This window comes from Poromitra crassiceps, assembly GCF_964638095.1.
Source record: "Poromitra crassiceps genome assembly, chromosome: 23".
Taxonomy (NCBI): domain Eukaryota; kingdom Metazoa; phylum Chordata; class Actinopteri; order Beryciformes; family Melamphaidae; genus Poromitra; species Poromitra crassiceps.
The window spans coordinates 14,483,839-14,496,314 of NC_139639.1; the positions used below are offsets into that span (position 1 = coordinate 14,483,839).

General features: G+C 43.4%; 1 protein-coding gene across 1 annotated transcript; it reads left to right on the forward strand.

Annotated features, from left to right (window-relative positions):
- Nucleotides 1-156: 156 nt before the first annotated feature.
- On the forward strand, nt 157-12,178 carry LOC310797023 (nucleolin-like). Its single transcript, XM_083659298.1, has 16 exons — nt 157-253; nt 518-605; nt 714-806; nt 883-981; nt 2,709-2,984; nt 3,063-3,257; nt 3,423-3,491; nt 3,605-3,728; nt 3,893-4,044; nt 4,188-4,314; nt 4,965-5,104; nt 5,240-5,369; nt 5,491-5,621; nt 6,509-6,629; nt 9,993-10,216; nt 11,763-12,178. Exons 1-16 carry the CDS (start codon nt 239-241, stop codon nt 11,837-11,839), a joined length of 2,061 nt encoding a protein of 686 aa, XP_083515424.1. The 5' UTR covers nt 157-238; the 3' UTR covers nt 11,840-12,178.
- The last annotated feature ends 298 nt before the right edge of the window (nt 12,179-12,476 follow it).

Below are 12,476 nucleotides of genomic sequence, written 5' to 3' on the forward strand. Positions count from 1 at the left end.
TGGAGTGGGAGGTCTGGGTTCCCTCGCGCGTCCAGGGTCCCACCCGCTGGTGCTTCTTTCTGGTTTGACTTCCTATGACCGTCTCGGCATCCGTGGTATTACTGCACTGCACATGCGCAATGCGTATAAAGCTATAGCTAGCCTGTCTGAGCACACACACGTGTTGTTCCTGTCCTGTCGCCTCAGTAGCGCTACCAGTGAATTTAGCTGTGGTGGTTGTGTTGTTGGAACACAAGATATGGCTAAACCAAACGTAAGCATTGCATTAACTAATATACCAGTCTTATTAGATGGTTGCCATGTAGTCTGTTTTAATCTAAACGTCATTGCTGCTTTTTTCCACGTTACTGCGTCGTTTTACTTGAAAACATTCGCAAAATAGTTCGCTAGCTATTTCGCTAGATCGCTAATTAATGCTGCAAAGAATCTCAACTTTTACAGTCCTCACCCACAGTCACTGTTCAGAAGTGGGTACATTTACATACTGTCAAGTTGAATGTGTGTGTGATTCTTCTAGGCTACAAGACGCAGAAAAAGTGCTGGCAAGATTGCTGCCAATGAGGTTGTTGTAGAAGACAAAGAGGATGACAGTGATGCTGGCAGTGGCAAGTCATATCCAACAGACAAATTGAGAATTAAGTACTATAAAAAATGACTGTTTGAAGGCTGAATGACACAATGTCTCTACATCTCATAATTAATTATTCTTCCAGGAGGGACAGAAGAGGGCGCTCCTCCCACGGAGAGTGCTGAGACAGCAGTCCAGGTGATGGAGGAGGCCAAGGAAGAGGCAACGGATGAACCAGGTACAACACATACAGTAAGATGCACATCATGGTTGGCTGTTGTCAGCTGTGCCAATAATGACGTTTCCCCCTTTAGCTCCTCAGATGGACACTTCTGCCCCTGCTGCTGAAGAAAAGGAAAGCACACTGACAGTATCTGTGACCTGGGAGACGGAAAAGAACGAGGGAGAAGAAGGTGATGGTTTCAAAGAGAAACCAATGGAAGAGATTAGATCATTGTCAAAGAGACGATGGATAGTGTTTAGGAAGATTACAAGAGTTGTAGGAGTCATATTCATATCGTGATAATGGCAATAGAGCTCGGGAGACCAGACCACGTGATTGTGCATTGCATTCTGGTATTGTTTTTGCCATATTGGTTGTGTAGTGGCAATCTAGCAACAAAAAATGCCACTTGAGGGAATTTGAAGACATTTCCAACTCATGGTGATGCAAAAAGGGAGGTCCGCCATGGAATATGCATTTGACGTTTTTATTATTGCAAATATTTAAAAATACACCTACAAAAGGCCGGGTGCACTGAGTAATGGTATAAAAAGGAGCTTGTAACATTTACATAGTAAACAAACAGAATATTGCATGACAAGACCTAAACCACAGCTGACCTCACATGGTTGAAAAACTTTGTGGCTTCCCAGTTGCTGATTCCCTCCTAGCCTAGGTAAACCCAGCCACCACGTGACCTGCTCTCTCAGTGACTGAGAACAGGTCTGAGAGCAGGTCACGTGGGGGATGGGTTTACCCAGGCTAATTCCCTCCTGCTGTGTACCTGTGACCCACCTATGTAGAGTACTGTGAGGGTGATTACCTAGGTGCCCATGCCCTCTAGTGTGCGGGTGAATCAACTACAGCAATGTTGACACTTGACACCAATATCCATACCACACACATGCACAACATGTAGCACACATCAAAATTGGCTATAACAGGTTGCAATGCCTCTTGTTTACAATAATGAGTGCGTTTACATGCACACTAAACAGTTTATCGATTTCTACAGTTACCTGATTATCAAGTGGGCATGTTGTAATAGGCATCGTTTACCGGATAAATGCCGTTATCGGTTTATGAGAAAACCGATAAACACACCTAGGTTTCTGCTGAATAATCAGGTTGATTCATTTCAGTCAATGTCCACTCACAGACTTTGAGCCGAGTCCCCGCTGCATGTAAATGCGCTAATCAGATTATTGCCAGTTACCTGATTATTCTGTTATCTGTTTATTGTGTGCATGTAAACGCACTCGCATAACTCATTCATAATATTGGCTACAAGAGGACGCTACCAGCTGGCACCTTGCCATGTGTTCAAGCTCCACCGCGACACCCATTATTGTTGCAGCCTTTCACACAACACGGCCGCCCCACCCGCCAATAAAAGGAAGCGAACGCAAAGAAAACACCAGCGCAGACGCTGTTCGACAGCAACCAGTATGGCGACAGTGGGTGGGTCTCCAGACACTTGATCTCACGTTTCCGAGGGCAATATTCAGACTTGTTGATGTGATGGCGTCACACCGTTATGCTGCGTAATAGTCTGACGTACGCACAGCAACAACATGCATGCGGCTCCACGGTGGTGGAGTTAATTCTAAAAAGGGGAGTGACTTCAGTAGTGTGGACTTGGTATGCTTAAAAAAAAGATGTACAACAAACCAGGGTAATATTTGAAGGCAATGGGCATAATTGAATATTTGAAGGAAAACTTACATTTATGCTGACATATAAAACTATAACATTTATTTTGTTGCAATTGTATGTTCTTGAAGTTTATAATACAATATTTTTCAGTATTTTATCGTTACCGCAGAAATACCCTGAAATATTGTGATATTATTTTAGGGCCATATATATTCCACCCCTAACAATGTCTCTACATCTCATAATGAATGATGCTTCCAGGAGGGACAGAGGAGGACGCTCCCACGGAGAGTGCTGAGACAGCAGTCCAGGAGATGGAGGAGGCCAAGGAAGAGGCAACAGATGAACCAGGTAGAGGGACAGAGGAGGACGCTCCCACGGAGAGTGCTGAGACAGCAGTCCAGGAGATGGAGGAGGCCAAGGAAGAGGCAACAGATGAACCAGGTAGAGGGACAGAGGAGGACGCTCCCACGGAGAGTGCTGAGACAGCAGTCCAGGAGATGGAGGAGGCCAAGGAAGAGGCAACAGATGAACCAGGTACTGCACATCATGATGCACGTCATGGTTGACTGTTGGCTGTTGTCAGCTCTGCCAGTAATGAAGTTTCCCCTTTAGCTCCTCCGATGGACACGTCTGCCCCTGCTGCTGAAGAAAAGGAAAGCACACCAAAGATGGACACGTCTGCCCCTGCTGCTGAAGAAAAGGAAAGCACACCAAAGATGGACATGTCTGCCCCTGCTGCTGAAGAAAAGGAAAGCACACCAACCGTATCTGTGACCTGGGAGGAGGAGAATAACGAGGGAGAAGAAGGTGATTGTTTCAAAGAGAAAACCAATGGAAGAGATTAGATGATTGTCAAAGACGAGGAGTAGCATTAAGGCAGTTTACAAGAATTGAAACTTGCTAGTCAGCAGCAGAACCACTTTGTCTGAAATAGATGTTGTAATTTGCTTGTTTTCTAACCATCTGTTGCAGTGAATGGGAAAAGGAAGACAGAGCTTGCTGAGTCCTCCCCATCAAAGAAAGCAAAGGCCGTCAATGATGGTATGAATTCAACATTAGATTGCCTGCTAAATTCGTCGCGCTAAAGAAGTACTTGACTTTCTTCTGAGCAGGAGCTTTCTACACAGACTCATCAGTGTCTTGTTTTGTTGCAGGTTTTTGTGTCTTTGTTGGAAATTTGAACAACTCAAAGACGTATGATGAAGTCAAGGATTCATTAGCAAGTTACTTCATGACACAAAGTCTCCTGGTTCAGGATATTAAGTTGGACCATTCCAGGTGAGTAATTACTCAAGTTTGACTTTCAGCTTTCTGTGTTGAAGGCAAACCTTTTAACATCCTCCACTGAGTTGGTGTATTATGTAATAATTAAAGAGAAACATCTTCTGTCTTTGTAAAATTTATATCTTTTTTAAAAAAAAGTATGAATTCTCGTTTCCCAGAAAATTTGCATATGTAGACGTGGCCTCAGAGATGGACTTCACTAAAGCTTTGGCGTTAAATGGAGAGATGATCCTTGAGAAACCAGTGAAGATTTACAAAGCAAAGGTCAAAGACGAGGACAAGGAGAAAGCTCCGCCCGAGGACAAAAAAGGTAAAAAAAGTGTGGCTCACCTGTTTTGTAACATCTCAACGTTTCTTCCTTGTCATTCAAGTTGCAGGTGTAACATTAGTCTTTATATATTAATGTGTGTTGAGACCAAAAGATATTCAGCATGGAAACTTATTGTGTGACAGCTAAAGACGCCAGGTGTTTGTTTGTGAAGAACATCCCCTACACCGCAACAAAGAAAGACATTCTGAAAGTCTTCAGCAAGGCCGTGGCTGTCAGGTTTCCTGGTGGAACTGAAGGCCCAAGCAAAGGGTGAGTTTTAAATCCTCTGAACACAGCTCACATCCTAACTACGGTAAGTATGTGCTGGTGTCAGAAGTGCAGCGTTGGGCAAGTTAACCAGGAAATGTAATTAGTTACTTATTACTTGTTTACTGTTACTTTCGCTACACCCCCGCCCCCCCCCCCCCCCAAAAAAAGAAGAAAGAAATTTGATGTACATCACGTTTAGCCAGCTCCTTTTAGAACTAAATCCACTTTATTGGAACAATATGAACCTTACAGCAACCAGCCAAACAGAATACTTTCTCTTTATTTGCCTACCCAGGACAACAAATAAATGGCGTTCTGGCAACGCAGTAGTCTCACATAGCCAGACCTATGTCCACACTTAGTTTTAGTGCTGTGCCAGCGCTGAAGAAAATAATGCAGTAACTTGAAGTTACTTGGATTAGTAACTGTAATATAATTACTGTTTTAGAAATTGTGAAATCCCTTACATTACTAGTTACTGGGAAAGTAATACAATTACAGTAATGTGTTACTTTACTGCTTAATAACACTGCAGATGTGCAATACAACCATTTAGTATCTTTAGTGATGTCCTGGTTGTCTATGTCAGAATATTAGAGATGCAGGAGATGGATTTCATGAAGGGCTGAGAAAATGCCATTTTTCAACAGCATGGCTTTTCTGGAGTTTAAGACTCAGGCCATTGCTGGACACGCCCTGAAGACGAGGCAGGGCATCAAGATCGAGGACCGGGTTCTGATTGTGGAGTGTGTAGCAGAGAAAAGTGTCTCTAAAGCCAGAAAGGCTCCAGGTAAATCTTTTGACTTTCACATCACAGCTCTATCAACACCTATAGTATAGGAGTAAAGTCATATACTACAGGTACATACAGGTTTAATGCTTGAAAAATATTAATTGAAATAAATGTATTTTTCTTCTGTTACAGCGGAGGCTCCTCCAAGTACCACCTTATTTGTGAACAATCTGTCTTTCGAAGTGAAAGAAAAAAACCTGAAGAAAGTCTTCCAGACAGCTGTTGGTATCAAAATACCTCAGAAACATGGCAGGTCAAGAGGGTGAGTAACTGTGTTGGTTTTGTGCACACAGGCCTACTTTTTCTTTTCTTTTTTTCAAGCGGTTCATAGAAAGTATCCTGATATTTCCTCAACAAATACTCATTGCATTTATTGTTTGCAGATTTGCATTCATCGAGTTTGCAAATGTGGACGAAGCCAAGAAAGCTTTGGAATCATCAGGAAACATTGAGATCGACAAAAGGCAGATCAGAGTACAATTCAGTGAACTGAGAGTGGATGCGCCGGTAGGAGGCAAGTACACGATTGTTCTTGGCCCTTGTACTCATGTAGTTGTTACTAATCATCTGGGGCCGGTTGCACCAAGTGGTCTTAACTATGCCTGGTCGTAACTCCTACGTCGGTCTTAGTTAAGACCAGTCGAGTGGATTTACGCCTGTTGCACCAATAGGGCTTACATCTGGTCTTAACTACGCTGGTCGTAGCAATGCGCGTCCATGTGAATTGCCAGGGAATGTGCCCCGATTGGCCCAAAAATGTGCCTCGCGCCGTCACCCACTACTGTATGTGCGTCACGACTACACCCTCCCTCCTCCTGTGGAAACTCCAGGGGGGAAATGGCGGCGATTAGTGCCAAGCAGTCTGAATGAAATTGAATGTAACGTTTCCAATTCTATGTATTACATTCTAAAAAACGACCCTCAACATTTGGGAAGGCTAAGCCACACAACTAGTTCATTATAATCTAACGTCATGCTTCGATGGCGACGTTACGACGATGAGGACGGTAAGGACTCAATTACAGCAGGTCTCCGCTGATAGACACGGAGATCTCTGTTACAGGCAGGCACCCTTACCCTTAGACCCTTACGCCTCCTCCTGACCAGGCGTAAGAGTTACGCCTGGGCGTAGTGAAAAGAAGGCTTAAGCCCTCTTGGTGCAACCGGCGTAGCTGTTAGGTCGTAAAGTTACGACCGGCGTAGCTTAAGACCAGTCGTAAGACCACTTGGTGCAACTGGCCCCAGATGAGCTGAACGACCTGAATTAATGAATGGCAAGAAAGCATGAGTCAAATCAAGGTGCCAGGAAAGGACACGAGTCTGGAGTGATGGAGGATGCCAACTGTTATAATACGAATTACTGTTCTAATACTAATTGGTGACTTGTTTGCTCTGTTGTAGTTGACTCAAAAACGCTGATTGTACTGGGCCTTAGTGAGAAGACGAGTCAGGAGACTCTGAAGAGTGCCTTTGAAGGGTCTGCAAGTGCCAGAATCTATGTAGATAATGGAGTTTCGAAGGGGTAGGTCCTTTTTTTTTAATTGTTCCTTTTTATGCCGGCGATAGCCAGGCCGGAGGCATTATGGATTCGGGTTGTCCGTCCGTCCGATGTTCATTAACGCGGTATCTGAGGAACGCCTTGACGGAATTTCATCAAATTTGCCTCAAACGTCGACTTGGACTATAGCAGTGATACTCAACTGGCGGCCCGCGGGCCACATGCGGCCCGCGGGCGCCCCCTGTGTGGCCCGCGATGGAATTGCAAAAAAAAACAGTGCACCTGAACACAACATGCAAGATACCCACTGAATAATAGAGCTGCCGAAAATAATCGATTCAGAGGTGCATCGCGATGCTTAATAGGACGATTCTGAATCGATTAACAAATATCAAAAATCGATTATTTAATTTTTTTTTTTTTTTTTTTTTATAATCAAATAAAATAGAATGTAAGTACATGCAGTTGTTTATTTTAATTATGGATCATAATACAATGCAATTCCAAATGCACTTTTATTTTAAAAGTAGCCACACAGTGAGAAAAAAGAAAGTGAGAAAAAATAAATCATGTATTGCGGAAAAAGTGTACTTAACTCATTGAGTGCCAGCCACTTTTGGAGAACGGACGCTCCCAGTGCCAGAGTTTCAGAGCGTTTTCAGTGATTTCTCGAGGCCCACAGAATATTGTGTGATATTACTATGTAAACACCGAACACGCACAAAGAACGATGAGACTCTCTTCTATCATCTGCAAAAAAAAGTTTATTGATCCCATTTTCCGTTCTTTACTTATGAGCCGGAGAAGATGGGCTGTTTTGAGCAAAAAGACCCTTTTCAAATTAGAAGCTGAGTTATTCCACCTTTTGTGAAATGCAGCATTTCAAGCACATTCACTGAGTCTGAAGATAATATTTTCTGATGTAGTGATGTGGTGTAGTTGTGTGGTGCCTGCGTGCCCCACCCCCCTCTCCCCCCCTCAGCTGCAAACTCCTCCCCACACTAAACACAGCCTAACACGCACCCAGTCTATTTTCGGAGCGCTCCGTTTTTTTTGCGCCGGCTCCCAGCGCAACAAGGAAATGCCAAACCGGACTGTAGGGAAAGGTTTGGCCCTTCGGCGTCGGGTGCTGCCTTTCAGGCGGCTAATCGTGTGAAGAAACTATGCAGACAGACAGACAGAGGCAGAGGGGCACAGTTGTGTGCGCGGATTGACTGATGTTCGCAGCCAACATCAGCTGCAAGTCAGAGCCATAGCTGCAGCATGAGCGGTTTCTCTTTGATCACGGGCGTTTTTCCTGCTGTTTTCGGACCTTCCTCTAATCTGGAGAGCACTGTCGCCACCTAATGGGTCGGTAAAATAGGTTACACACATTCAACATGCCCCAAAATTTTACAGGAGATATATTAGGCTTTGATCCACGTCCCACCGTCAAAAAACGCAATTGACGACAATCGTCGTCTTTGGCACTCTACGTTAGTATTCGAATTGACAACTGTCGTCATTGGCACTCAATGAGTTAACCTAAGTAACTATCCGGTGTGCACAACATTGTCAGACTAAACTCCGTCTGACACCTACAATCCACTACAGAAAAATTCAGATTCAGATTCATTTATTTAAAGAGTGGGACATTACACGTTAATGAACAGTACAGCCGTACAGTAAACATGTCAGGTTATAGCCCAAGGGCTAGTTTCCACCTGTAGTCCCATGGCAGGTTGATGTAATCATGAAGGAGAAAAAAGATTAATAGTACAAAAAAGATTAATAATACGGAAGATTAGTAAAACCAAAAATGATTAAAACACACACAATTAATAGAACCAAAAAATTAATAGTACAAAAGGTTAGTAAAACCTAAAATGAATAAAACACACAGAGCATGCAGCGAAACATGACAGATGTTAAGTGTGGTCACATTGTTGTTTTGATCTGAGCCATAATTTCAACTGGCCTTTGAAAGTGGCGAGACTAGGGCATTCTCTAATAGAGGGAGGTAGATTATTCCAGAGGGTGCTTCCCGTAAAGGATAAGGTCTTCTGGCTAAAAGAAGTTTTTCTAAAGGGGACCTCGCAGACCTTGTTCGTGATGGCCCGAGTGACACGGGTCGAGTTGGCGGTCGAACGATATTTGATGAAGTCAGCAAGAGGAGGCGGCGCCAGTCCATGTAGAACTTTGTATATTAGACAGGCAGAGGTGAAATTTCTAAAGTTCTCAAAACTTAGCATGTCATATTTACGTATGACATGACAGTGGTGATGAGAGAAGGGTTTTTTATCTAGTATTTTCAGGGCTTTTTTATAAAGTAATTCGGCTGGTTTGAGAGTAGTTACTCCTGTCAACGACCAGCTAGTTATACAATAATTCAGATGCGAAAGGATCATCGAGTGTAAAAATAAAAACGCAGCGTCTGTGGACAGACAGCTCCTTATTTGTCTGAAGTTATACAAGTGGAATTTAATTTTTTTGGAGATCATTTTAATGTGGTTGCTGAACGTTAGGTTGGAGTCCAACATCACGCCTAAGTATTTAAACTCGTTAACCACAGATAATTCCTCTGACCCCAGAGGTCAATCAAAAATGTATATTGATTGTTTATTAACTGGCCCCTGGCCTTCTATCATTTCACGAAAGTGGCCCCCGAGCAAAGCAAGTTGAGTATCCCTGGACTATAGGATGAACTGATTACCGGTAGATTTTGGTGATCAAAGGTCAAGGTCACTGTGACCTCTCGGACGCCATTTTCAAGCTCGTTAACGCGATATCTCAGGAATGCCTTGATGGAATTTCATCCAATTTGCCTCAAATGTCCACTTGGACTCAAGGATGAACTGATTAGATTTTGGTGGTCAAAGGTCAAAGTTCAAGGTCACTGTGACCGTACGAACCCCATTTCCAAGCTCTTCAACGTGATATCTCAGGAACGCCTTGATGGGATTTCTTCCAATTTGGCTCAAAGGTCGACTTGGACTCAAGGATGAACTAATTAGATTTTGGTGGTCAAAGTTCAAGGTTACTGTGACATTACGACTGCACGTTTAATGCTCGTTAACGTGATATCACAGGAACACCATGACGGAATTTCATCTAATTTGCCTAAAACGTCCATTTGGACTCAAGAATGAACTGATTATATTTTGGTGGTCAAAGGTCAAGGTCACTGTGACCTCACAAACGCCATTTTCAAGCTCTGTAACGCCATATCTCAGTAACACCTTGACGAAATTTCTTCACATTTGGCACGTCAAAGTCTGGACAGATATGCATGTTGACTGCTCACTTGTTGGCAGAGGCATATGTCCGCGGTGCAGTTGTTCTAGTTACTGTTGCAATGGATTACATTTTAGTCTGGTAATACAATCTACTCTACTACTTTTTCCTCAGGTTTGGTTTTGTGGACTTTGAGAGCGATGAAAGCTGCAAAGCTGCCAAGGACGCCATGGAAGACTGCGAGATCGATGGCTGCAGAGTGACTGTGACTTATGCCAAAGCCAGAGGGGAGGGAGGCCACTGCGGAGACTCAGCGGGAGCCTCCAGGGGACCGCCCAGACGTCGGGGGCGCGGAGGCAGAGGTGGAGGCTCCTGGCGTGGAAGAGGCAACAGAGGAGGTAATACTGAGCTTTACTAGCGTGTCGAAGACTAATTTGACTACTTCCTCAAATATATCCATGTTTGATACGGGGGGAAATTATTTGTGTTCCATTAAGCACTGGGAACTGGGAATTTCCCACCCAGTTCAGCAACGTCACCTGAACTTGGATTTCCTACTCCGAAACTCGGGGGAACCTCTCCAACCCCAACCTCAAAATCCAAGATGTCAGCTCCCGCATCAACAGTAGTGAAAGCTATAGTAATATAGCGTTTATTTGTGTCACTAGGCATCTCGCGCGCTCGATTCATAGGCTCGCCCTCGCCCGCCCTGCAGCTTGCTACATGTTGAACTACATGTAGTTAAGTATTTCCCAACACTGCACAAAATACCACGAAAATGCATTTCTATCAACTGGACTGGTATTGCTAACAATGGCTAGAGCTAACCCTGGCTGCTTTTCCGACTTTTACTGGAACTCTAGTGTGATGTCATTCAACTGGGCAATTCCTCGTTCCCAGTGCAAATGGGAGTGCTGTATCAGCTTTTAATTCGTACTTGCCTTGCAGTCTTGGGCTGTGGAAAAGTTGAGAGAGCTGATAACTTTAGATCAGGGGTCGGCAACCTTTTTGATATGAAGTGCCATTTTCAAATTTGCTTGTCAATCAGTGTGCCACACCAAATTGCTTGACTGCACATCAGAATTTAAATCTCCAACGGATCTCTAATGTTATTCCATCCAAAATCAGGACATTGGAATGAGACGAGAGCAATATGCCAATTGTGTTTGTATGCACGGTCTTTCTCTTGCGCTGCCATGGAAGGCAACCAATCAAAGGCAGAGAGTGAGCCACTACCGTAAATATCCTAAATAACAGGTTGCGCAACGGCAAATGGCTGTGAAATGGTAATTTTGCAGGGCACTTAAACAGTTCTACAGAAAAATGTCAATTGCACACTTATTGCTACTGTGTGCTGCTGTACCACTGGTTAACCTTTCGCGTGCCAGAGGTGGCACCCGTGCCATAGGTTGCTGACGCCTGCTTTAGATAGACCTTAGGGCAGGGATACTCAACTTGCTTTGCCCGGGGGCCACTTTCGTGAAATGATAGGAGGCCAGGGGCCAGTTAATAAACAAACAATATACATTTTTCTGTAGCGGATTGTAGGTTTTTGGGGTGTCAGCCGGAGTTTAGTCTGACAATGTTATGCATAGTTAGTTAGGTTAAGTTAGTTAGGTTAAGTACATACATAAGTGCCTGGGTAGCGAGCAGACGGCAGTATTTGACAATTTAGCAGCTAAATCATAGATTATTGAAAGATATTCCATATTCCAGACTGAAATGCTATAACAGAAGTGGAGTATTGGCCAGAATGACATGAACATTTGGACACTTATTCAGCGGCTATCTTGCATGTTGTGTTCAGGTGCACTGTTTTTTTTTTTTTTTTTTTTTTTTTTGGTGCAATTCCATCGCGGGCCACACAGGGGGAGCCCGCGGGCCGCAAGTTGATTATCACTGCCTTAGGGACTGGTTTTTACTTATTACTCTTCTCCCTTTCAGGAAGAGGACCTGGACCCGACAAAACGTCCCAGGATGGTGCAAAAGGAGAGGGAAATGATGCAATTGGTCTTGAATGAGTTGCAGTTTTTGTAGCGGTACCAAAGCCTGTGAATGGCTCCTCAGCCTCTTTGAGTTCATTAGATTGTACAGTGTTTGAAATGTACAGTGCTTGTCTGTTTGCTTTTGTTTGTGGGGAAAAGGTGTACACCTATTGTTAGGAGCCTACTACTAGAGGAAATTACCTATGGCATGCACAGATTGTACATGAGAGATCTAATTTTAGCTGCCATATTACTTTTGTATTTTTTTATGGATTTTCAATAATTATTGAAAAGAGCCCTCATTTGTTTTCATTATACAGTATTGTCAGGTGAAACGTTGAATATGATTCAATAAGACTAATGTTCCAATGTGAAGAACTGACAAATAAAAAATTTATTTTAAAATTTGTAATTTTATTATTTATTATATTCTATAACAAGGTTATTCCCAGTACTTCACTGCAGCCAGTCACACAGACACAGATGGCATTTCTAATTGGCCATTGAACTGGAGTAATGGCGAAACAAAACACATTTTTAGAGAAGGGTCCAGCTCCGGCCGGAGCCAGTACAGAGCACGCCCCCTAGTAGGCCTACAGAGCATGCCCAACATAGGCAAGAAATGGAGAATTAAAATAATAAACCTAACAGTTTCAATTGAAATGTGACCATT

Coding starts and splice junctions, on each gene's coding strand:
- LOC310797023 (XM_083659298.1), top strand. Junction 3,258..3,422: donor GAATAACGAGGGAGAAGAAG/GTGATTGTTTCA, acceptor CATCTGTTGCAG/TGAATGGGAAAAGGAAGACA. Junction 3,729..3,892: donor ATTAAGTTGGACCATTCCAG/GTGAGTAATTAC, acceptor CTCGTTTCCCAG/AAAATTTGCATATGTAGACG.